Source organism: Eurypyga helias, unplaced genomic scaffold (genome assembly GCF_000690775.1).
Source record: "Eurypyga helias isolate BGI_N326 unplaced genomic scaffold, ASM69077v1 scaffold3200, whole genome shotgun sequence".
Taxonomy (NCBI): Eukaryota; Metazoa; Chordata; class Aves; order Eurypygiformes; family Eurypygidae; genus Eurypyga; species Eurypyga helias.
The window spans coordinates 12,728-39,820 of NW_010224879.1; the positions used below are offsets into that span (position 1 = coordinate 12,728).

The 27,093-nt window shown below is 42.5% G+C and overlaps 1 protein-coding gene across 1 annotated transcript; it reads right to left on the minus strand.

The window, feature by feature from the left end:
* Positions 1-484: 484 nt before the first annotated feature.
* On the minus strand, positions 485-26,865 carry LOC104506133 (nodal modulator 1; the record flags this gene model as incomplete). The annotated part of the gene is made up of 30 exons (XM_010146976.1): positions 485-777; positions 1,646-1,738; positions 2,632-2,751; positions 2,969-3,070; positions 4,769-4,879; positions 6,319-6,402; positions 7,184-7,325; positions 7,926-8,053; positions 8,706-8,819; positions 9,462-9,588; positions 9,711-9,870; positions 10,823-10,905; positions 11,194-11,403; positions 13,927-14,022; positions 15,012-15,075; positions 15,945-16,032; positions 16,294-16,430; positions 17,172-17,303; positions 18,226-18,367; positions 19,122-19,299; positions 20,527-20,677; positions 21,099-21,204; positions 21,795-21,884; positions 22,673-22,810; positions 23,864-24,016; positions 24,543-24,615; positions 24,798-24,904; positions 25,028-25,128; positions 25,565-25,610; positions 26,776-26,865. Coding segments are annotated over 30 exons (3,498 nt in total), but the record flags the coding sequence as incomplete, so codon positions are not given.
* Between the last annotated feature and the right edge of the window lie 228 nt (positions 26,866-27,093).

Genomic DNA, 27,093 nt, shown 5'->3' on the forward strand with positions numbered 1-27,093 from the left:
GCTTTTGCAGCGGGATCATCAGAACTTACCTGGCATTAATAACCAGCCTTACCTGACATTAACAATTTGTCTTCATCGGGCAAAAAACCTGACTTTAATCTAAGATAACATACTCGTTGGATAAGAACGGAAATCACAGCTGTGCAGATGACAGACTCTTCAATCAAGCTGCTGAACTGGAAGCGCCAAAGACATAATTCACCAGTTCGTGTACATCCCCCAAAACTTTGTTTCAAGCACCACTGATTTAGCAACATCCCTGTGTGCTGCTTCTGCAAAGTGGGTATTTCAGAAGGTAAGGAAAAATGACCCCAAAATCTGGCGACCGAAAGTGAAGTCAGTTGAATGAGGACGGCATGACCAGTTCCACTGAAGAGGGGAAAAAAATAGATCATTAATTGTCTTCAAGTATGGGAGATGCACTCACAGTGACAGAGGCACTCGTTTCATTGCCTTACAACCAGGAAAAATGTAGACTCCGTGGAAAATTTACAACCGAAATGGAGCAAGTGTGACAAATGGCGCTCATGTAGCAACAATGGAAACACGAAGTCCTCAAATTCAACAAAAACGTTATCTTAGTGGCTTGGCTTTCTCAGGCTCCAGTTTGAGAGAGCACCACTTCGTGCAACCATTCCTTTCACCTCACGTCCGCCTCGTCTTCTGTTTTTTTGTTTGCCTCTTTGCATCCTCGGAGCCCCCCGTGTCAGAACCTGCCTGTCCAAGGGCACGTACTCCCTGCAGTCGAGCTGTCAGCTGCAGCAGTAAGGGAATAAGCTGGGGGGAAAAAAAAACCACACAAAAAAGGGGGAAGCAGCTTGTGGTTACAATGGTACGCAAGGTCTGAAGGACAACGTTCTTTAGACCCAAGCATCCCCAAACAGACAGGATCTACTGCGCAAATTGCACAGCTGCAAAGATATCAGAAAATGGCAACAGGTCTTGGGAAGGAATCAAGCCAAACTTCTGGGAATTTCTGATAATCCAAAACTAAAATCATTGTCAGGAACGTTTTTTCCTGCAATCATCTAGCCAAGAACAGCAGTTTGAGTCCCGAGTCTCGAAAGCGACCGCTACTGTCAGTGGAGGCACTTTCAGTGACACTGCAGAAACCCCGGAGAATCCCATGTTCTGTGCTGTCATGCCCATGTCTGAGAGGAAATCAAACTGCACAGACAGATTTATCAGCAAAACAGAAACCCAGTTGTAGAAGAGAAGACTAGAAGAGCATGGCTTGTTAACAGAGGGAGTTATACAGCAGGTAGTTCCATTCCTCCCAAGAGCTTTCCACTGGGAGGGTGTAAAGCTAAAGAGAGAAGACCCAATGACCTGCAAGACTTTTTCCAGTCTGATTGTTCCTGAAGTCAATAAAATAATTATTTCCATTCCCATTATCACTGAGTCCAGCTATCTGAACTTGAATGATGCTGTATTGTTTTTCTCTCAGAGCCATCAAATGAGAAGACAAAATTCAGAAGCAGCACAGGAACTCACACTGTTCTTTTAAAGGCTCTTCTTCAAATGTGTCACTTAAGGTGACTGCTGACTGCTTCTCTCTCTGGAAAATCACCTCAGCAAACCCTCCACACTGTATTCACTGATAGGACAATAATATTTGGATGAGACAAAAACCCCCATGACCTACCTTATCGTGGTTGTAACCAGCCAACAACAGAAGCAGTGTCAGCGGTAACGCGATGTAAGATCCTTGGGCAATATCTTGTTCAGGCAGCTTTCTCTGAAAGCAGTGGGGAGCATGGTTTGAGTTTGTTTTTTTTTTTTTTTAAAGCAGAGTCATTTTGACCATGAAATCCCTCAGTATAAGCAACATCAGTGACAGGATCATGTGGCATGTCCAGCCATTCCCATCAGAATTCCTTCTAAGCGCTGCTCTAAGATTTACTTTACCTTCAACTTCACCACAGTCCCCTTCATCAGGTTCATTCATTTGTTACCTATTTGCTGATTTTAAAGCCAATTCACTGATGGTCAGTCTCCAACCTGGTGTGCTTTGATTTATCTGTCACACGCTGCCCAAACCTCTCTGATCCCAGTGATACTGCTGCAGCAACCAGAGTAGCCCAGAGTCTTTCAGGCACATCTGCATCCTTCACTTCTAACTGCCATTTCACGTCTCCCTCCTGTCTCACTGGCATCTGAGCGTGCAGTGATGCAGAAAGGAATAGATCGTTTCGGTGTTACGGAAGGAGCACTGCACTCTTCAGAAGTGCAAGACACTTCTCTCCCTCAACAGAGAAGTCTTCCCCTGATGTTAGTTTGAGAACCCCTCTGCTTTACCCTCCACCTCAGCTCCTATAACTAAAGCTCTTTCTGGCCTGATGATCCTTCTTTCACATACACACAAGTCTTGGAAGGAATTCTGACAACAATCCTATCTTCCTTCTCCAGCCCCCAGCTAGTGGCATGGCTACAACGCCTCCCTGCACTCCTTCCCCTTAACACACCAGGTTATGATACCCCTGCCTGACACCTTCCGTGTGGCCAGACCCAAATTAACCTTTATATTTACGCCGTAGGAAGTTCGGCCAAGACCACAACACACATGCAGGTTGCACCACCAGACATCGCTCTCCTGGTGAACGCGGGAACATTCAAGCACTGTGTACTTACAGTGGGACTGAAGATCAGTGTAATGTGCTTGTGATAGCCAAGAGCAGTGAACGAGACTTGAGGCAGGGTGTAGTCATACTGTGATTTAGACAGCGTCGAATCCAGGAGAACCACGTAATTCTGTGGGTAAAAAAATATGCTCAGCCTACAGCACCAGCAGCAGTCAGACACAACTCTCATGGAATGGCAAAAGCCAGTTTAACAGGCTTCCAGTCTTCTGAGACACTGGTCACTCCAGCATGAACACAGTACCGCAGGCACACCAGGAGTAACGCTTCGGTGTCCGTAGGGAATAAAACTGAAGTGACCTAAGCTAATTATTCATCAATATTCTTACCTCTCCATCTCGGAGTAGTGGTGGGAAATGGAAAAACAGGGATAAGCCTAAGTTGACTGTATGAATTGGGTTGTCGAGATTTTCACTTTTGTAAAGCTTCACCTGTGAGGGAAAGAAGAAAGCACAAACCAGGCATTTCTGAGCCTGCACAACAGATATTTCACACATCCCACATCTTCAGGGATAAAAGCATTTCAAAGTTCATCGTGTGTTTTATAAACAGGAAGTTGCCAAGTAAGAACACCTGGAATTGTTCTAATCTGGGATGTGAAAAGCCACAGAAACAGCCTTTTTACAGAACTTGAAAGGATTTAGGAACAACTGGTGTCCGACATTTTCGCATATCTACTGTATCCAGAGTAGTCTGTGCTGTGCTTCAACCACAATGGAGCAATTCTTCCAGATAATCCCACCAGTTTCCCACAGGAATTTGCAGCTGGGAGTTGTTTCTAATTCCTACTCTAAAGGCTCATTTTGCTTGATTTCAATTTCTCTGCACTTACCTAACAAGCTGCATCATGGCAGTGGCAGCAGCACCTCCTTACAAGAAGATATGGTAAGCGAAGTGATGGGTTCTGAGGACCACTCTGAATCAGCCTTCTAGCAACTACCCTTGTTTGTAAGCCCCCGGATGAGGATTTGCCAAGACTCGGCTCTCCTTGGAGGCACAGCCCAACTACATTCTCACTGATTCTGCCCAGTGCTACCATGGCTGCAGCTCCAACCACAGCTCACCAGAGCATTTCCAGTTGTTTCATCAAGCCTGTGCAACCAGAAGGAACCTGACTGAGGTCACAAAACCGCTCGTTTGCATCAGATCCTGGCACATCTCTCACACAAAAATGTCTGCGTAAGTCCCAGCCTCATAGGGAACAGGTACAGGTGTGGACACGGGCATGAAGGGGATACATTTTCCCTTCACGCCTGCTCTGAGTGTTGGATCCTTTGGATGTCTCCCAAAAAATCCAACAGCTTAGCAATGAGATCTTGGCAGGGGAGATGATAGAAAGAAAAGAGTCTGAAAGAGATCCAGGCGCTGCATTTGTATTTGTAGGTAACATGTCAAGAAGCTTTTCAACCTGAGAAATAGTAGTGACTCCTACCACACTAACACCTCTTGCAGCTACTTCCAGCATTTGCATCCTAAGCCAAAAGGATCACAGGTGTTTAGCAAGTATTTCCAGATCACAGTACAGACTTCTGAACTTTGAAAATTTCAGCTTTGCTGTTTCATAGAATCACAGAAGGGTTTGGGTTGGAAAGGACCTTAAAGACCATCCAGTTCCAACCCCCCTGCCATGGGCAGGGACACCTGCCACTAGACCAGGTTGCTCAAAGCCTCATACTTTCTCTTATAACTGTACTTTTAAATTCATGTGTCCTAATGGTATCATTGCATTCACATGGTATCTTCTTGCTAGCAAACACGCATGCCAAAAATTCCAGGTATTCCAGAAACTAACGCAGTGCTCTGATACAGAAGACTCATTTCACCCCTGGTGTCTTGCTCTCCCTAGGGACAGGGCATCCATAAACAGGGAAGCAGACCCAGAAATGTACAGGCCAACCTGAGAAAATATTTCTTAAAAATACTGCCATGAAAAATGGAAACATTAAAGTAGTGTGCAACATTGGAACGTCAATTCTACCAGGAATTCAAATTCACCTTCATTGACGTATTAATCATAATTTGAATTAAATGTGTACTCTGGCTACAGAACAATTTCTCGTGACCCTATAAAAAACCATTGGGAAACCAATGGCAAATATATTTGACAAAAATGAAAGGCTTAAACTTACACATAATGTGGAGAGATATTCAGAAGATGTAATTACATTTCCACTTAAATCAAATTGATTAATTTGCCGGAACGCTATAATATTAACATCATCAATGTCGCTGTTCCCAACCTGCAACAGAAGACACGGTCATGTTTTTGCCAGCAGAGGAACAGTTAACAGAAGACAGTTAGCACAACACAAATACTGCTCGGAATTCTAAACAAGAAGTGAATTTTGTTCTACACTAACCACATGAAACTCGAAGACTTTCCAATTGCAAGTACTTTTCCTCCAGAGTACACAGCTTGCAATTACAGACATGTGCATTATCAGCACACGGCTGATGGCATTAAGCTACACTAAAAATGGAAGAATATCAAAAGCATGCGTTATTTTGGAAGAGGCTGAGTTACAGACACAGGACAGCCTGATGTCTGAACGCTGGTCACAGTATCTTGCATCTCTGCACATCACAGTGCTAGGATGTTCATGCAGTTGATTAATGAGGAATAAGCCCATATCATAATATAACCTACTTCAAAAATATGTAACTTCATAGCCTTCAAAATTGTTTAGCACACAAAACATTTGTGTTCCTAAAGCTGCACTCCGACCACAGTAAGGAAAGACAGGTTAGGGTTAGGCCAGGTGCCGAACCACCAGTCTGGCACCACTGAGGCTGTACCCTTTCCCTGTAGGTGTCATTCCAACGCTTCTCTCTCCAGGAGAGAACGGCAGACTAGCCAGGATACTGTCAGTATAAGCTACTGCATACCGCTCTCACGTGCAGTACATAACCTTCCTCTGATTTTCTGGAATTCTAGTTGCCATTCTCTTCCCTTTCCAATCAGCAAGCACTCTTAGCAAGAGGACACTACGGAGCTGAAAGATTTCTGCCCTTCTTTTTCGCTGCAGAGGGCACCCTGGTCGGGCACATGCCTGAGTTCAAGTAATGACCATCTCCCACTGAAAGGTTCTGGACAACTAACGAAGGCTAATTAACCTTTGCTGGATATTGAGAGATAAATGCAGGGCAACTAATCTGAATCAGTAAGGATGGAGGAATACTTAATAAGATTTCATCAGTTTATAAAATGTAATAACAACTTGTAATTGAAAAGGTTTCTAGTCTCAATGACAATTTCATCTGCATCAAGACTGTAGGATTTGGACCAAATAAAGCATAACAAAGACTATCTATCATAACTAAATATGAAGACAGCATGATATGACAATTTATGACATCCTCAAGTCGCTAGTGCTTTGTCCCACTCAAAGAAATGCTGAAAGGAATTCTAGGCGTTTATTCTCTCATCTCTTGATGTGTAGTTTTTGTGACTCTGAAAGAAACCTTTGCACTTGTTTACTCTTTGGGCTGTATGTTATTTCAGTTTTAAGCTACGGTGCTGATACAGAATGCGGGGCCCGTGTTTAGGGAGCTAACTTGCTGAAAGCCACTTGTCTAAAGAGAACGCAGCCAGCTGCATTGCTGCTGACAGACCAGACATGACGCCTAGACAGGCGCATTTCAGACCGAAGCGATGCCACAAGAAAAGAGAAAGAATTACCTCAATCGCACGATGCTGCGGTAAAGCTCTCTCAATGTGATCGTTGCCTTCAGCTTTGAGTTGGACATGATACACACAGCCAGGCTAAAAGCAACATTCAGTGATAAATCCCAACACTTCCATTTTAGGAGACAGTAAGAGATTCCATTTAAGATACACCTCCCAAACAGATCTAATGCTCTCCAGTTAAAGTTCTCCTTATCCCAGATAGAAAATTTAACTCAGCATTTACTGCCAGCAAACACAGAAGGCCTATCACAGAACTTTCACTAGTTTGTTGCATTACACTATTAAATCATCTGCTGTGAAGTGTTGTAGCTAGAAAGAAAATGTATTAAACAGCATTAAAACCTGATCAAATACTTCAACATAATTGCTTACTCCATACAAAGTGGTCCCAGAAATGCAGCTTCCATGTTGCCTGCACAGCTTGCTTTACTTACGTGCTGTACAACCAACGCCACGCATACACCCAATATCCTGCTAAAAACATGCTGTCACAGTGTTTTCACAAGAGAAACTAAACACTTCCCCCAGTTCTTCTGACCGAGAAAGGCCCCTGCTGTAACAGCTGAGCGCCGGTTAGACACACTGAGTGCACGGACCGGGGCTCATGTCAGCCCACGGGAAGCCCACCACAGCATGCTGGCAGCAGGTCCCACAGGCTTACGCAAAAAGTTTTTTGCCCCCTATACTGGAATGAACGCTCACTACGTGGCAGTGTAACGCAGACACGCTCAATGGAATCTCAGCTAGCAAATGTGATGGGATAACAGAAACCCAGAGCTAATTAATAGAACACGTTTTATTGCTCCATTATCACACTAACATAAAAGTAAACAACAGGGAGCGCTCCCATCCTTACCAGAAGGCCACGTAGCCTGAATTTGCCCTCTTCGTCAGTTATTGTGTCTTCTCCATAGATGCTACAATCCTTCTGCCCCACAGCTTCCACTGAGACGCCCTGCTCAGGCTCTCCATTTAACGAAGAAACTGTGCCGTAACAGCTAGAGGTATAAAGAGAATCAATTGCTAGAGATGTGCAGATGCTGTTTTAATGCACATTTTGAAGACGTTTTATTGTTATTACCGATGGAAAAAGTACTTAATATATTTAACATAGCACGGAGAAGAAAAGGGGAATTGAAAATGTGTATGTTAAACTCTTTAAAGCAACAGAATTAGCTGCAGCTCAGAGGACGACTTTGGGAATCTAAGTTCCCTGATGTCCATGAATAGCAGCACTCACCTCTGAGGGCAAGGAAAGGAAGGATCTTGAAGTCAGGTACCCAAACTGGTCTATTATCCCTAGGGTAGTCCTCTCCCATCCCACTGGACAGAGCACAAGCCACTTCAAGTGGCCAACACACTGCTTTCGTAGCAAAGTTTCTCCTTACAGTCTTGCCATCTGGACTTAGCTATATAAATTCCATATACACGCATGAGAAAAGGCTAAAAAACCCACTTATACACAGCATAATTAAGTTAAACTGTGCCCTCAAAAGTATGCTCCAAACCTTCCGAACAGAGGTGTATTGGGAGAAAACACACATTTTGCGTAACCCATCCCGATACAGTACGATGCACGGCGTTTCAGCTCTACTGACCTGTAAGCTGTTCTGTAACCAGTTATCTGAATTCTAAGATTCTGTCCTTCCTGCACTTCAATCATTTGTGATGATGGTTCAAAGCGAAACTCTTTCATCATGGGTTTAAAATAATACTGCCCTGGGCTCTGCAAACAGGCATAAAACAAGCTGTTTACTGATAGTGACACAAAAATTCACCAACTCCAAACAATTGCGTTCCTGCAAGAGCTCCCTAAAAAGCAGTTAAACTGGTCTGAAAACATGAGCACTGAAAAACAGGGAGCACACTGCACAGTAAACCAATGGAAGTCCACCAGGTGATAAAGCCTGAAGACAGAAAGGAAACCATGGCCCCAAAACCTTACTGCAAGACCTCAAGGACAGGAAGGTGACCAGGAGAGAAAGATGTCTGCAAGGAAAGTATTCAGGCATGTCGACACGTGTCAGATCAATAACCTAATTAGATTTCTTTCCTCTAAAGACGCTCAAATTATCATCTACAAATTGGCTTGTTACATGTTTCCAGGCTGCAAATTAGTAACTAAGATCAATCAAGATCATCTACTACCCGTTGGGGAGAAACCTCTTGCCAGGTTAGGTTTCACATCTTTCACTTGGCTAAGATTTTCGGTGCTGTCTACTCTGAGGGACCTACATCTCCCACTGTGGGCTATGACTTCAAAGGAGACCACCCATCCCCCTGCCACTGAAGAGAGCCAACAGCATCCCTGTTTTGGAGGGCAGAGTAACACAGCATCGCACATGCGGCCACATTCAGAACAATCAATTTCAACTCACCAGATTGGAAAAAGTCAGCATGCCATTGTCCTGTGTAAGGAGGTTAGACCGAAATACCCCTCCACTAAGGGACAACAGAACTCCTGCAAGAGCCTGGTCATCCTCTGATCTGATCTGGTTTTGAAAAAGAAACAGTTTTACATGTAAGTGTGGGTTGCTTTATGAAGAAGGGTTCCATTCTGAAGCCCGTTACAGAGTGCACTGATGTGCTGGCTCTGAGCACTCAGCCGTAAGCAGAAGAAAACCAGCCACACCTGCAGGGTACTCCCTCCTGGGAGGCTGCAGGGATACAAAAGCTCATGCTCTCAATATCTGGGCAGCCACAGCTGCACATAGTATGTGCCACCCGAACAGTCCTTCTCTGTCACATCACAGGGCATGCTAGGGGCCAGAACAAAGTATCCCAAAGACCAGAGCTAGGCACCAGTTGGACCAGACTGTATATGAGAAAAAAGAACACCTTGAGGGATAAAATTCATTAAGAAAAAGTGGTCCGACTCTACAAAAGCAAATAAAGCAAGTCTTTTGGACTGCAGGTGCTAACTTTCACTCTATAAACCTTGCAAAACATCTTCGGCATGGCAAGTCATGGTCTGCAACTAATCTTACCCACTGAGATTTGTTTCCCCATAACAAAATTATCCCGAAATCCCAGACCCTTTTGTGTTTGGCAGGGACATGTGGTTAACTTTTCTTCCTCTCTAGCTCTAAGTGCACACACTATTCATTCAGAACCCAAAGCGTTTAGGACATTACCTCAAACGTCACCCCAGCAAGAGCAAAAGCTTTGAAGTCCCCAACTGTTCCTTCTACCGCAGTCAAAACAAATCCTTCTTTCTGAGCAGCAACTGTATATTCCAAGTCACTGTGGAGCGGCCCAACACTTCAAATGAAAGGAAATAACTCATTTTAAAAGAAGCACTTGGGTATCACACACACGTCGTCAACTCACCACTGCACTTCTAACTAAAGAATCCAAAAGATCAAAACAAATCTGTTAATCACCTGTAAGCACCTTTGTCATCAGTGAACACTGTGATGAGTGGAGAAGTTGCTCCTTTTTCTCCAATGACAATCTCAACACCTTCTAATTCAGGATGAATTCGTCCTTCCAGAAATAAGCCTGCTTTTCCATGAATCTCTATCAACTTTCCAGGACAGCTCTCTTGGTCATGGCAAAGGGGATTTAAGACAAAAAAGAAAGTTAAAAATCCACTCACCATTCTGTCTTACAACAACAGTTTAAGCACTTCCCAAGTGATCGCTTCATCTTCTTTTACCTTAGAATCAACTCACACAATTCTATGGCCTCTGAACACATCTTAGAACATCTAAATAGTCACAAAATCCATAACTAAGTTCTAAAGCTGTAAGCACATCTTCAAAACAAACATTCTGGTTTTGGCAAGTGCTTTGAGGATTCAAAGCCACAGCCCCATGGAGAAGATTGCAACAATATTCCCTTCTAGCCGATACTACACTGAGCTCCAACAAAAGGTTTTGAGATCGAATTCAGGTCAGCATGTCTCGTGTTTAATGACATGAGTAAAACCGTATTCCCCCTCCCCTCCAACGTATTTAGAATGTGCACAACAAAGAGGCACATAAAAAGGGGTACCTAACATTTTCAAGTGATTTCAAATGAAGTATGTCCACTTTGGCACCTGAGGGCAAGATGGATACTGACTGATGACAACCCTCACAACTCTGGAATTTCCTTTTTTGTCAATGTTTTTATTATTGTAATTTACTAGAAAGAAAACAAGAGAAACTTGCATTTGGTAACAAACTCAGAATACCAACACTGCTTTTGCACAACTATTCTTCTAGATAAGAATAATATCAACAACTCTGAGAACCTGGTGCAATGTCCAGAAATCTAGTCCTTCCCCTTATGCCAGGTTGTCTTTCAGCACTTGGAAGCACATTCTACTGGTAAGAACTGCACTTGCACCCTCTACCAAATACCCATGCTTCCAAATTCCAGAGTGAAGAAATAGCTGCAATAGAAACCTTCCTAACATTGCCTTTGAAGAGCTATTCACACGTTCATCTATAAGGGTACATTTCTGCCTTAAAAACCCACTCCTTTCAAACTAGATTTTATTTATATTCACCTCCACTAACAACTGTTTCCACAGAAGGCGGGTAGAAAAGCAGCTCTTTCGATGATGGTGTCACAGTAATTTTCTCTCCAGACCTATAAAGCACAAATAAGATACAATTAGAAGAAAATAGAACTAGCAGCTCTCGTGCAGAAGAGAGTACTGCATCTTGACCCAAGAACCCATCTAAATACCCCAAGGAAAAAGACCAGCCATAACCTAAACAAAATTCACATTATGTGGTACTAGTTTCTGTTTAGCTGACTGTCAACAACAGGCACAGGGGCCCATACAGCAGCTCTTTCCTATATAGAACGTATCACTACTCTGTCTGGTGGAAACACCAGACAACAGCACAAATACCCCCTGGATCTTGGCATTACCTTGCCCAGTATGAAAATTCATATAGGAACGGTCCTTGGAGTTCCTCCACCATTTCTTGCACTGGTGGCTTTGTTCCTTCCTCCTCTTGACCCTTCTTCTCTCTTTCCTGTCGGCGGGTCTCAATTTCTGCCAGCTGCTGCTCCCTACGTAACTCCTGTACAGATTTCAGGGGCCCTAACACTAAGGCAGGTTCACTGTCAATGGATGACCTGAAAACACGGAGGAGAAAACAAAATCATCTCCTTTCCTATGCAGGGAGAAGAGCTTGTTAGATCTGTTAATTACCACCTTTATACCACAGCAGACAAGTCCCAGTTTTTTTTTTAAAACATTCCTTTTTAATTCTGCTATTTATCCCAAGCATAACTAAAACTTTTAAGCTCCATGTCAGTAAGTTACTACTAGAAAGGCTTGTTCACAGGGAAGACCAGTAACGTACCTGGCCTAGCAGGAAGGTGCTCCTTGCTACTCTCAAAGATTCGGCCCCATCATGCTATAACTAGTCAAGAAGTTACGGTGGCCCTGTCGCCCCCTCCTCCCCTCTGCCATGGCTCAGCATCCCCCTGCAGAGCCAGTGTCACAGGCCTACATCTCAGGCACTTTGCAGCGTGCAGCATCTTGGCTTAGGTTCGGGTAAGCAGAGGGGCTTGGTATTGCAGCACAGACACCAGCTCTGCTGCAGGGCAACAGCCTCCCACGGAAGCACTGACCAACCAGTGGTACCTCCTCACACCAAAGGACCAGTTTGCATGAGTACCTTTAACAAAGCCCTAAAAGAGAAAGGCTGGCATTCCAAACCTGAGAACAAGCTTAATACAGAAAGGATAAGTTACACAAAATAAACAAAAAGACTGGTTAAGGAAAAAAAAAACAACACAAACAACACTCTTGGGTTTTTTTCCTCCAGTACTGGGAACTTTTCCTCAGAACACACCTCACAGGAGTAGAGGAGAGGATGTATTCTCAGGAGCATACAAGGAGAAAACAAACTTCTGTCACATAAATACTTCCAAAAGCTGGCAATTCCCAGGAAAAGCTCTGAGTTCTAACCTATCTGCCCTACACATTTGAACTATCCAGCTATCCTGTCCCTGTCCACTGAACAGATTGCTAGATAGGTCAAGCAAAGTACTTTAAATCACCTCAGAACAACACATCTCTTTTCACTTTCTCTGATCTTACCACCTCTCTTTCGTAGCAATTTCTTCCAGTCTCCAACTACCCCCTGCACCTTGTATCTTATGTCTCTTCTACAACAGTCTGAAAAACTGTTGGCGAACACCAGAAAATTCTCTGTAAGGAGTGAACTGAAATGATCACAATTTCTTTTCCTACAACCGCTTTAGATTATCAGGATAGTTGTGTCTCCTGCTTCAGTCTTCACCTATATTTTGTTGGCTTTTGGTTTGGTTTTATTAAGAGAAACAAAAACTATTGCTCTATCACACTAAGGTCCATTGAGGCTTTAAATTCTTTCTCTGCAATGCAGAGATAATACAAAAATGTATCAAAAATATTTTTTTGTCTTAAAACCTATTAAAAATTTGTACAGACACATACATGATCTCATGATAGTAATTAAAAATTACTACAGTCTCACTTTTCAAACACAAACAAGCCATCATCAAAAATTATTAAGAAACAGCTTTATTTTTGGTTGGGTTGATTTTGGGTTTTTTATTATTAACTGAAAGTTAAGAGGTCACCGCCATGGATACGGTACACAAGTAGAGACTTTTAAAAACAACTGCCTTGCTTTTCAATCCAAAGCTGTTCCTTTTATTTTGATGGCATTTCACAAACCAGACTTCGGCTGAAGAGGTTCAAGCAGGTTTGAACAGAGACGGTCCGTGGCAACTGAGCTGCTTTCAAAGCACTTGCCAATAGTCTCAAAAACCCAACCAGCCTAGAAGCTGGGTATAACATTCATCTCCTCACTAAGCTGTTTTTACAATCCTTACGGCTCTCTGCTATCTCACTGTTTCTTCTTCAGCTGCTGTAGTGGCCCAGCAGTGGCAGTTATAGGTTCATGAAACTCAGGGAACTCAAGCGATGCCCTGCAGGTAATTTGTTCTCTGAAAAGATGTTTTCTACCTCAAAATGTTTGAGAACCCACCGTCTAGAACAAGTGGACATCAGCAGAGCATTAAGAAAGGACTCATCATCATCAGACACGTCCAGGCAGATCTGGCACCTCACACAATTAAAGCTGTTCACAAATCAGTGCTCCCCAGTGAGCTGTCTGTTCAGCTACACATAAATTGGTGCATCAGCATGTAAACACTCTGCATGGTTTTCCTTTTATAAACCCCTTCACACCAGTAGCAATGCTCAAAAGCAGCAGATTTTCATTCCGAGGAAACAAAAAAGGAAAAAAATAGATGCCAGTTTGAAGAGCTTAGAACTATGCTAAAACAATACCCTCGTAATTCTGAAATTTCAGTTCATTAAAGTGTACAAAAACGTAGAAAATCATTCCTTGTTACCACGACAGACAAGTAGAAAGGGGCTATATTGAAACAAAGTGACAATATTCAAAATGAGGGCTGGGAATTACTTATCCATCTACAGAGAGCTCAAAGCATGGCTTAGCATAAAAACCTCTTGCAGTCTGGAGCTGGATGCCACCCCCTTAGAAAGCAGCCACTGCGGTATTAAAGCAGAGTAAAACTTTATGAGACAGAGGTCTTTTTCTTCCCCTTTTTATAGCCCCAGGATTTCTCTGTTCTTACTTAATGGTAATAGTCACATCCATCAGTTTATCTGTTACAATCGTGCCAAGGACATGGTGTCGAACCGCAGTGAGCGTCAGTATACTGGGAGAGGACCTGTAAATCAAAGTAACAGAGAGACAAATTCAAGGTCCCACTCCTAAAGAAAATAACCAGATCTTGTTTAGCAGGGTCTGTGCTCCATCCCCAAGTTTGAAGTGCTTTATAAAAGACAATGCACAAATTACCCAGAAAAGCTGTAGTGCTGACATGATAGCAAATTGGAAAGGGAGCATTTTCCAGCACTGAACCCCAAACCACTGCATGACACTGGCCAAATCAATTTCTTCCTTTATGCCTCCTGCTTCTTCTCAAGCTAAAGCTGATTGGATTGATTTCATATATGCAATCCCTCTACACACAGCAGAAGAACACCCAAAAGTTCTCATATTAGATAGAGTCCACCAAGATGCTTTGCTACTGAAAGAGGGTTTCTGCTTATATCCATTCACTCACTTGGTGCTGGTGAGCAGAAAAAAAAAGGAGCAGAAATTCTCTTTTTGGAAGCAAAGAGCCATTAAGCACGCTGCCAGCCCACAAGCTATAAATAACTAAATATAACACAGCTGTCTTAGGAAGATCAGCACTGCTTAGTTGTGATTAGGGTGAATTCAGCTTGGGGTGAGCAGGATCAAATCACCAGAATCACCGCACTAGAGACATACAACGGTGGTGTATGCCTCCTAGTAAACTTACTACACCCTACCTTCCGCATTTCAACTCTCACAAGTGATCGACAGTCATCACTGAAACACCTGTTTTGTTACAAACCAAACCGACACTAAACAGACAGAAGGCTGACAAAAATATCCATTTAACGTAGCAAAAACATCTGTAAAGCCTATCATCAGTTGATTTCTTTTTTTTTAGGACTAGAAAGGGCAGGAGTATGCCTCTGACACGCTTTGCTCAAGCTTCCCTCTACTGGTTAGAGAGAGTCATAGCAAGAAATCTCAGACTGCTGAAAGAAAGCAGCTGCAGCAGAAAAACAACCTCTAGGCAAGCACACTGATAGGGGTAAGATGAAAAGCAGATTTTGCTCTTACGTGTCATAAGTGTAATACTCATGTTCAAACTGGTGGCAGGAACGTGGGGTCACTTCATATACACCTGTAAACATTAAGTCAAAGAATGATCCACTGAAAACGTCAAGCTTACTGTGTTGGCTGAGTTCTCAAGATCATGAGAAACCTGAGGTACACGGACAACCACAAAATTGACTGTGTATCTACTGCCTTTCACGCAGACACAATTCACCTCTGTTCAGTCACACATCACTACTGGGAGCTGCGCAGCGTTTCTAACGTACACCCATATCAAGCACAATTAGGCATCACTACAGATAAACATAATTACAAACACAACAAACCGAACAAGCTCAGAAATAACATATTATGGTCCCACGGCTGATACAATGGTTGTGTAATCAGTCAAAGGGTATTATTGTATTGTGAATGAGACTGCTGGCTGTAAGGAGGAAATGAGCCAAGCTGAAAACTGAATCAAAAGCAAACATATTTGTTAACTGTTTTGCTAAGGGGCCATAATAGAAAATTAGCTCTAAAACATTAAAGGGAGAAAAAAGAAATCTAATTTTAAAACATTCTCTTAGCGGTAATTATAACAGTTATCCCTCAAGAATCGAGTACAGAAATGAAACTTCTAATGTGACTGACAAATAGCACCCATATGAAGATTATTTTCATGTTCTTCATTTATCAAAGGCCAAAGCCCTTCACTAAGACAAAAGCAAAGAAAAACATTTTACTTCTGGAATTGATATTTAAGTGAAGGACTAAATAGTAGGAGAATTCTAAAGACATAGAACAGAGAGTTTTTATAGAGAGGTAAATAAAACAATGCCCCTCAGACACCTCAGAAACCACAACAGTTAGTGCTGTTTGTTTGTTTTAAATTCCCAGCAGTATTAGTTGACTGGTGGTTCTTCATTTTTTAAACTAACATTTTAGAGCTGTTACCTGGCTTTGAAAGGCAGAATCTATTAACTCCTTTGGACAGGTTATAAACACCAACGTTCTCTGGTCCATTTCCATCCTGATAAAATTCCTGTGAAGCCACAGCACAATTCACTATTAGTAACTACCAAACAACAAAATGAAACTAGTATTTGCCTAAAGATACATTAACGCTTCTCTTTTATAGCAAGACCATTTTACCCAGTCTAAGAGGCAAATCTCAACACTCTAAACATTGATGTTGCTGTGCTGTGACTCCCTAGCGACACGAGAGAGCCTTAATTCCAAGCACAATCCAACCTACCTACGTAAATTTTTTAAAAAAATACCAGGGCGTTTGTTACCTACGTACCAGTGTAATTGCGTGAGAAAGAGAACACCTCAGCATATATCCAGTCTGCCTGAATTCTACTCCCGAAACATCCTCCTCCATGACTTCCAACTCCAAAGACTTATTCTTCCAGCACCAGTCTTCATGTACAATACTCACTAGAATACACACCACACAAAGCGTTTCAGTAACATAAAACTGTGTGAAAAGGGGCAGGTTTTGTGGCATGAAAAGCCTGTATCACTCTAACTTCCCTGACAACAATCTTCAAAGCCAGATACACATCAACGACTGCAGTAGCAGAGCTGGCTCACACCAGAAAAGCTATTCTAAAAAGGGATAATGAAGTCTGGTCACCCTGGAAAGTTCTGCAATGCACACTACCACTGTAATAGTCAAAGCAGCCTAGAGGACATCAGAACCTAACTCCAACTTCACCTGGTGGAAAGATGTTCTGACATGTATAAAAAGAGCAATCTGTACATACTCCTCCTAAACCTTCTCCTGGAAAACAATTTATTTTCACAGTAGGCAAAGGTAGGCTGGCCAAAACAGACATTGCTCTTAGGAGAGGTAGTCTGCAAGCAGAAGAACGAGGGTGTGTCCCTGTTCTTAGACTTGGGACAGGGCAGTTCATAACAAAGCTCTCCTTCCTCACACCAGCCATGCTGACCCTAAAACTTAGGGGACCAGTTACCTGTAAGCTGACAAGAGAGGTAAACAAACAAGATTAAGACAACTGGATGCATCGTTACATAGTATTTTTCCAGATTCTCTCAAGTTTCAGAACAAGTTCCATGTTGGGCATACTGTAAACAGTAGCTATAACATAAGTATACAGATTAACTCACAAATTTAGCTGCTAAAGTAGCACTTCAAGCATTTCCCCATCATCCTACCTTTGTATTTGCCAGGTAGCACATTTTCAAACGTGAAGGCCACAGAGTCCATGCTTCCAGAGAGCTGCAGGTTGCGTTTTTCCCCCTGGCGACTCACAGACTGCAGCGTCACCACCAGATCGCCACAAGCATCTGGGCGGAAAAGAACCAAAAATGAGACTGCAATCCTGCTTGCCAGCTTTGCCTCTGAAACCCCTACTCCAACCAAGCCTCAGGTGTACTGGGATTAAAATGATGACTCTCTTTCCGGAGAGAACACTTGCAATTAAACTCTCACTCGCATTTCTTAAGCGCCTGTTTACCAGTACTATTCTGCATTCTTCAGGAAGTTCCAGACTGTTCATCTTATTCTTCTATCTAATGGCAAGGAACAACCAGAGGCCAACACTAAATCCCTGGGTCCACCTTGCTCTGCAGACCACAGGGACCCGAAAACATCCGAGAGACAAAACACCTAGAGCAGAGGATTCAGAGAGGAAAAAGGGGTGAAAATGACAGAATTCAAGCTCCAATCACCATCTCCTGAAATCAGTGGGTAATCAAGGAAAATAGCAGGAGAGAGGACCTTAGACTAAAATAAAGACAAAAATCTTATGAAAGAGAAGAGACATTGCAAGCTTCTGTTAACAGCCTGAGCCTCTAGCCTACAGGTTTTTACGTGCACTGCTTTTTTTTTGTGTGTTTTAAATGTCTTTTTTTGCCTCCAGCACTTCTCTGATTGACATACAGTATCTCTAGTGTCAGCCAGGTGCATTTCCTTCCAGACCCTGCCCATTTTCTGAGGAAGGCAAACAGGTCAGAATTCCTTCCCGAGGAAGGAATACTTGCTTATTCTTAGCAAGTATTAAAAGTCGGTGTGTTACTTTGCTCCAGTATTTATTATTGGGCTCTAGGGTCTCCCAGAAAGTGAGCCACTTCATCTGTGTGCTGGAAGTTAGTTTACTTATCTGCTGGTGGGGCTAAGCACGGCAAGTGTCTTGATCTAAACAGCACTCATTCACACACACAGTGCTAAAGTTCTCTGTTCCTGCTTCCACCTGAGAAATTGCCTTACCTAAACAAGAGATCTTCCCTGAGACGGACGCCAAAAACTGAGAGAAGGTCACGTCCATTACTGGTCTGTCTGTAACCGTAACAGGGAACATTTTGGGTTTCAAAGCCAACCCTGCTCTGGTTTCAGCCTCTGGAATAATTACCTGTAGAGTATGAGACATCGAGACATCACCAGATTTTAAATACTGGTCCCAATACACCCACTCTGCCGAGTTCAGTCCACTTATCCAAAATTAGAAAACGTAAATTTACTGTAAATGCCAGGCAAAGCAAAACCAGCCTCCCAAATATGCTTTTCAAAATTCTGTATTAAAAATCCATCAACAAACAGCAATACAATTGAGCTAAAAATCCTCCAAGCAGCTCATTTTCAAAAGTCTGAGTGAATTTCACTTCAGGATTCACTGCTGCTTCTGCATTAGGCTAGTTCGTTATCTGCAAGGACCATTACAGGCCTTATAAAGCATGCACATCCTTATCTTCCAGCCTGCACTATCTTCCACAATGCAAAATTCATGGTGCTTGTGCTACAGGTTCTGTTGTGACCTATAATCTCAGGAACCATTTAGGCACCTGAGAGAGGTACACATCACATGTCTCACTCACAGGATAACATTAAGATAAAAAGTGATCTAAGTGACATCAAAACTAAGAGGAAAGAGAAATATGTACTTTCAACCTCAATGGCCTGATCTCCTTTTAACAAGTATAAAGAACTAGGAGCACAGGAATCTCTGCTTATTAAGAAAAAAAGAAGTCATTGTTTAAATAGTGCAAATAGGAGAAAAGGAGCAGGAAAATCTAAATTCAACCTCTCGAATTTCAGAAACTAAATGTTTAAAATCTTCTAAAACCTCACGACAGTTGTACAACAAAGAAATGGAAGGCCCTTCTTACCTGAACACTGTATGTACCCGATTTTGCTCTAAAACAAAATGCCCCATGAGGGTCAGTTTCTGTTGTAACCAGTGGTGCTTTGTCCTTGTCTTGAGGCATCATGGTTACCTTGTATTTACTAATCTGTTTGACTGTGTCAGGGAAACGAGTTACTGAGATCCGGCCACACACACTGAATCTGTTAAAGAAAAGCCAGACATCAGAGTAAATATATCGATTTCACAGAGCTCCCAAAATAACACTTGTTTTAAAACAACTTCTTTAAAAAGTAACCCTCACTATTGGAATGGATTCCTCCCATAACAGTGTGCATATCAAAAAGATCCTATAAGCAAACACAGTGGAAATGGGCAAACTCATGCACGATTAATGGGATCTTTCACCATGACGTTAAGTTTCTTTCTGCAAGCAACTTGTTTCACTCTTCCCCCACCCCAACCCCATCACTTCAATCTTTTTTCCTTTTTTTCTATTTTTTCCAGCTAGGCAGGCAACTGACTCAGGATTGCCACCCCTCACGTTTAAATGGTTTGCAATGTTTTGTGTCAAAGACCTCCAATATGATAGGTACTTCACTTGAACACAACCCTACTACACCTACGTTTGTTAAAACACAAAACAATGACAAATTAGAAGCTGTTAAGTTTTACTTTTCACTTTCAACAGTACAACATCTTAGTTACTTTTTTTTTTCAGTTGCTGATCATTTAGCTGCATGAAGGCTTTTTTTTCTAATTAGCTAGCTAAGTCTGCATGACCTAGTTGCCATTTGCCTCAGTAAATTCCTAGTTTTCACATCTCCAGAGGGTTGCCACGATCTTCTCCAGGAGAAGCTCCTGGACAGCCAGCCATGCCCCCTTCATCTTCCTCAGCTCTCATTGCATCTCCCACCACTGCCTTACGCTCCCCAAACCATCCCGTTGCCATTATACAGGTTATGTCCAGCCGTCCAAGAGCCACAAACAAGAAAAAGAATATGTATGACAACTATGACCTCGAGAGTGATGAGTACTAAGATGTTTGGTACAACACTGGACTAGACAAGCTCACTCTTGCACAGAAGGAGGATATGTGAAGTGCAGCACCAGTGGCAAAAAGCCTCTCTGTTCCTTTCTTGGTCCACACACAGTTCTGTAATTGCTCAATATGCGCACGTCCTACCATCTTCATTTGCAAGGGAGAGGTTATCAAGAGGGTGCTCTAAGCCTTAACTAGCCTTGAGCAAAACACTGCGGACTAAATATTACCCTGCACTCATGCTGTCCTACTTACCTTGGATTTCTCCAGCTGTATTTAGCTCCTGACAACCACGCGCAAGTCTGGGCCTGACGTGGGGAAGCACCACCCATTTTCAAGACCTTGCTCATGTATCAAATATCATTTTCATCGTGACACCCGTACTTACCCTGTTGCTATGATGTTTGCCAGCTGAGGTGTATTTGGCGCAATCTTCACTGTAATAGTATCAAAGAAGAGGTGCTCCTTCCTGGCATGAATTGTGTATGTACCTGTTGTTATGTTCTCAAGGCGGAAAGAGCCATCAGCTTTTGTTTTTACTGTAACAAATAGAGATGGGTTAAAAACCAGGGCACATCTTGCCTGTCTATCCTTGCGTGTCAAAAGAGCTAGAGGGAATGCACTGCTTTAGGCTATTTTTAATTTACACTGCACGACAAAGAAACAGTATTATGCCTTACTACACCAACCTTCATTTCTGTATTTCAAAGCACAATTCGGCATATGCTGAAAGACAATATAAGAAATTTTCTACAGCAAAACAAATGAACACCTAAGACTCTCATCTAAGCCAGAAAACGTAAAATTCATCAACTGCATGAAAACCAGTTTAATATTTCAAATAAATTGCAACAGATGTAGTGTATTATCCTGTAGGCTTACTTCCACCTCATGCACTAGTCCTGTACTTCAGCTTAATACAGGCTTCCCTGTAGCAACAAAGACCAAGAGAGTGCATACCTTTAATCTGATTGTTCAGAGTCACAGTGGCATCGGGAACGCCTTCTCCTTCGGGACCATTCAACACCCTGCCTGTGACAGAGAAACCCATCACATGGAAAACAGGCTGTAATAGGAAAAAAGTTCACATTAATCTTTACTCAGTAAAAGCCAACACACACCTGCAGCAATCAACACCAACTGTTTCCCACACACACCCATATAAAGGAAATTTATTTCCAGCTTTAGGAAAAAACTTTACCAGGATAATCACAATGAAAGCACATCTCAATCTCCAGCCAAACTGTTCCCTTAAGTACAGGAACAGATTCCCAATTTATCTGCATCACAGAATGCCCAAGTCACAGACCATAATGCCATTACACAATGCACTCAGCAAACCATACAGACTTACATCTTCTCCAGAGATGTGATAATCTGAACGAGTACGTTTAAGCAACCTGAAAGGTTATTGCCTGTTGGCAACACGCACATCCAAGTGCACAGAGCAGACAGCTTTTCCCTGTTTTTTCTTCCTAGCGAAAGGAGACAGCACGCTGCCAAACACTGCCTGCTGTGCAGGAGGGCACACGTAACAAATGTCTTCAAACTTCCTACAAAGAAGTTTTTCCGTAATACACCTGCTTTCTGCTAGAATAATTTATACTTTTACAGGAATGAATGGCACAGAAAGATTATTTCCTCTGAATGACTTACCTCAATTTGTAAACTGTCATGCTCTACAAGGAAGTCCAGTCTTGACGGAGCAACATCAAAGGTAATCCTTTCTCCCCTGTAGAATGGTATCTGAAAGAAGACACATCATTTTTGACTCCCAAGAAGCTACGATGACAGAATTGTTTTCATTTACCATTTTCTGTCTTTTAACACCATCAGACACCTCTATGAATGGTCAAATGGGCTGCAAACTTCCTGGAAAAAATAACTCAGAGGGATGGAAATGAGAATAAAGGCAGTATTTCAACATCATTTGATGGAAACTGTCCGAGATTATCTGAAGAGACAGAAAAGTAACCCACTGCTCAGAACACAGCAAAGGTCCTTGGATGTTCAAGAGGTTCCATAAAGGAGACTCTATGATTGCTGGAAGGGTTAAAGGAATGAGGGAAGCTTGAATCCCACTTCCAGATCATGCAGACTGAGAATGCAGAACAATCATTCTAGGCAGGGCACAGACAGCCACCCTCCCACACCACATGGACATAATAAAGAGAACGGGCAAAAAAGAAAGCTGAGGCCTTAAAGAGCACGAGGTGGCTGTTGTCAGCTGAAACTTTCAGTCTCCCAACAGCCTCTGGGTGAGGTTCTGTGACTGGCCAATGCACTCAATAATTCAGAGCCTGATCTGCGAATAAGTCCTTCCTCCGAAACCACACCACGGAGCCCTGTCACTGCAGCTTACTTCACTGTCATACACTGCAGGTTGGGGGTTCCTATTCCAATTGTTTCATCCACTTTGAGGTATCTCAACTACCTCTGTTTTAACAGCTACAGCGTTAGGCGTGATCTAGTTTAGAAAAACAAAAGTTAACCACCCAAAGGGTAGACAAGCAATGAACTTTCTAGCTACTTACCACAGTGTATTTCCCACTCGGCAGAGAAAGAAAGCTGAAAGATCCGTCTTCTTTTGACACAACATTGCACAAATAGGATAGAGACTCATCTCTTGACTGGAATCCATCCACAGGAGAAATATTGCAGCCCACAACATCCTGTGGCAATAAACGCAAGAAAACTTTTTTTTCCCCATGGGAGAACAGAGAAAATACTTTCAGGGGGACATAGGAGGGTTCAAAATACCATACTGTGAATGAAGGACAGGAAGTACAAAACCATTTCAGAGGCAAAGTTGGACAGCATGGCTTACAATTCATGTATAGGTAAAAGAGGAAAAAATAACCATAACTTCATGGTAACAAGGACAGAAAAGTGAGAAATTCAACATCCACCAGTACCCCAGAACTCCACTGCATGTCTTAACATTAACGGCCTTCAGTTCTGCAGACAAGGTTAATATTACAGAACAGAGCTCTACTCTACACAACAAATCACAGTACATGACCAAATGTTTCACACTCATTTCATAACACACTTTTAAGGTGGCAATAGAAGCTGTTGAACTTTGTCTTCACAATAAGAGGGCAAAGGGCAGTTAAGACCTCAGGCTGAAGACAAATTACAGCTACCATACAGTGAATCTCAGGATTTGTCTTCCAACATCTTCCGCCATGTGCCAGAAGCTGGTCTTTCACCATGGAGGAGCGTCATCGTCAAGATGGAACACATTTACCAACCAATATTTAACATACAAAAAGGTGGAACTGGAAAAATACTCTTAAAACTGTAGCCCTTAACCCTGCTGACCCACAGGGAATATACAGATCAATACCATACTGTATTTTGCACTTGTTGCTTGCTTCAGTTCAGGCCTTAGTCCTCTACGTCCCTGAACAGCCTGATTGTTGAGGAAGCTGGTTGTTTGAAAACAGTAATGAAGAGTTGAACAAAAATAATTTTTTGAAACAAAAGAGTTGAAATTAAAATAGTTTTCTAATTTCTTGTGTCCAAAAAAAACCCCAAACGTAGGCCTTAAGCCTCAATTTTCCCAACATTTAAACAGACAGCTATTGTGTTACACGTCTGAGTAATTCCAGGGAGGTCATGTAGCACAAGATTTGTGTACATGCTGAGTTTCCACAAGGGCCTTGTGGGACAAAAAACTCCCCAAAAAACCAAACAAAAAATACAACTTGATAAACCATTACCTCTTTAGTCACCGAAGAAGAGAAAAGCAGAAACATGACCCCTTTCATTGGTTCTCCATCACTCCTGACTGACCCGGAAACATTGTAACCAGCAACAATCAGAGGGCTAGCAGCATAAGCATTAGAACTCGTCACCCGCACCACTGTGTTTGACTGAAATACAGAAACACACGCATTTACATCAAAAGTAGCCATTAGATCTCATTTACAGCACCTAAGTAACAATCAGAAGCTGTATATTCAACAACAGAGGCCAGCAGCAGTTCCCAAAGACGGTCCACAGGCTATTCAGAACACAAAGACAGGAAAGCAAAGATACTTTGCAAAACAGTTATTTTTCCTGTTTCACTGATTTAGGAATTGGTCAGGATCCCAGAGCTCCTCAGAAAGCAAGCAGTCTGAGAGGGAAGGATTAGAGCATCTGCTATAATATTCAAGCTCCTGCTAGGATTAGATGACTGAAAGCAAGAGCTCATTTACCAGTCATTCCCCGGCTGGCTCCACTATCTCCAAACTGGGCCTGCACAAGGCAGTTTCTTGACTACCTAAATTAAATTTACGGAGAGTCCATTAAGCTTATCCACTCGTAAAAACCCATCTTCACACTAGTTGATCAACAGAAGGTCTAGCAGATCTGCCCTCACTAAACAGGTAACCCAGAATTTTTGTAGGCTCTAACCTCTTTCAGCATCCAGGTAGGATGAGATGCAAAGATTTCATATTCACCGGGAAGCACTTTAAAGAAAGCAAACCTGTAAGGCAAGAAAGGGGTTACAGCTCTTCAGAAATAGCCACAAAGATACATTTAGAGAAAAACAATTCAGACGCTATGCACATGTTAGAAAAAATCATTCAGAACTACTACAATCCCAGTTGATACAGCAGAATTAAAAGAATCTTGTATAAATGAACAGTATGCACCACCCACACTCACTTTCCTCCAGGCTGCGTAATAGTTGCTTGTATGTTTACGTCACTGCCAGCATTTCTCAGTACAACCTGGACTCCAGCAGGACCTAATGTCTGACCCTTGCTGAGAACCTGTCAAAATGAAAAGAAACTGGAGTATAAATGGGTAAAAACAACTCACAGAGCTGAAATAGAATGTTTTTATGAAGGCAGAATTAGCATGAGGTGGAATAAATAAAGGTAAAGGAGGCTAACCTTTCCATTCACAGAAAACCCCGTGAACACAAAGTTAATGTCACCTCCCTTTGTGCAAATATCATTAATGCCATCCACATGGATATCTACACTGGTTGGTTCTGCAGGGGAAGAACAAGGAAACAGCAGGGTAGTTAGTGAGTGAGCAATCATGAAGCAATTCTACTTTAGCTTTACAAAACTCTCACTTAAATGCACTATCTCAAGCACACAAGCGTTGCTCTGGAAGTCTTGCTTCAGCAAAGTTAAAGCACCCACAAATCCTGATGCTGAAATCCTCTCCCCCCCTCCCACTGCAGCCATTTCTGTCAAAAGCCCACATTCCTTCAAACCAGTTCCTGGGTTACTTTGTCAGCATCTACCTTACAGCTTTATTTTCCTCTGGTACAATAAGTACATTTTAGCTATTAAAACCATACAGTTGGTCTTATCTCTTTTGAAAAGCACTTGGTTTCCCCTCCAACTGCAAGTTAGAGATAGCTAAGTCCCGCACTGCAGACACACTGTCCTATTGTAAGAAGACATATGAGCACTTACCGAAACTCCACCCTAGGGGAGGCTCAATCTTAAGAATGAAATCCCCCTAAAAAATAAAGGAGTAGTAACTGTCTTCACTGATCTAAATTCAATTTAGCTAAAGGATGAAAAAGTTAAAAGTCAGAACACAAGCATCATGCTGCAGAGAGTGACACAAAACTCAAGCGTCCTATTTTCCTTCCCTCCTGCCTAAGATTCTCTGCTCAAAGAAGCAGCAACATCTACCCAGCCAGGTTGGGTTGCTGGGCTCACATCCAGCCAGCTAAGAGCAAAAATTAAGTATCATCATGTTCATACTGCTTCCAGACCAAACCTGGCTTATGTTCAAGCAGCTCAGTGTTAGAAAGTGTTCCAATCTATCTCTACCTGCTCCAACAGATGTGCTCCAAATCAGCTTTTAGTATTTCCCACCAGGAGGTCCTACTCAACCATTCTGCCCAAACACGGGATAACAAAATTTCAATCCCACTAAAAGCTCTGCACCAGAAGGGTATTAATCTGCATGCAGATCCTCTTCAAATCAGTGGGCACCCCATATGTTCTGCCACATACGTTCTGAAGTTTATCCATGGAAAGACTCAAAGACCTAAAAATGAAATCACTGAGATCAGAAAGCATCTTACATGCATAGATTTGGAAGGGAAGGATTTATTTCCAACCCCTAAGTTAACCAGCTCTTTAAAAGAGCAAAATACTCGGACCATCCAAAGGCAGCTTGTATTTAATTTGAATGTAAACATTTTTCCTGTTAAATAGACATCAAACTTGTGATACATTCTGAGCTTCCTGCACCATGATTTTCTTATGACATTTTTAACATCTGCAATTAGTCATTTGAGTTATTTTCAATCAGTCATGTCAAAACACATTCTCATACAGATTTATTTTCATTTCTAGAGGTAGACAATTGAAATTTTCATCTGTACTCTGTAGGAACCTGTACTTTTTGAGAGTGCCCGTACAGCTGCCAGCACAGGGTTGTTGGCCGTAGCTCGGGTTCCCCAATGCTGCAGCCGAACAAACTGCACAAACACAACGCTGCAGCTAAAGTTACGTGGTTTTTGTCATAATCCTCAGCACTAAGAAAGAAAACAGTTGAAAGCTTAGTCCAAAACAAGCCAAACGATGTCCCGAGCCAAGCGTTTCACGGGTGGGTGTTGTTCCGACGTTTAAGCTGCCGGCAGCTCCTGGACAGCCCTGGCATTTCTTACCTTATCATAGAGGGGAATCATGAAATACCCATTGTTGGGAGCGCAGTCTGTCTGGTATTTCAAAGTACCATGTTTTGTATACAACTTAATCTAAAAGAAAAAAAAAAAAAGGCAAAAACGTAGCTTAAAAAACGTGAGCAAAGCTGGAACCGGGGGTTCTCTAGCCAAGTGTTTTTACAGGGCAGCGCGCGCGTGTCCCCGGGGGTCACGGGGCTTATTGCGAGGAGGCGACAGGCCGCGGGCACCGCCGGCGAGCCCGGCCTCGGGCTGGAAGAAAGCCTTTCCCCAAGGGGCGGCTGGAGGAAAGCCCTTCCCCAA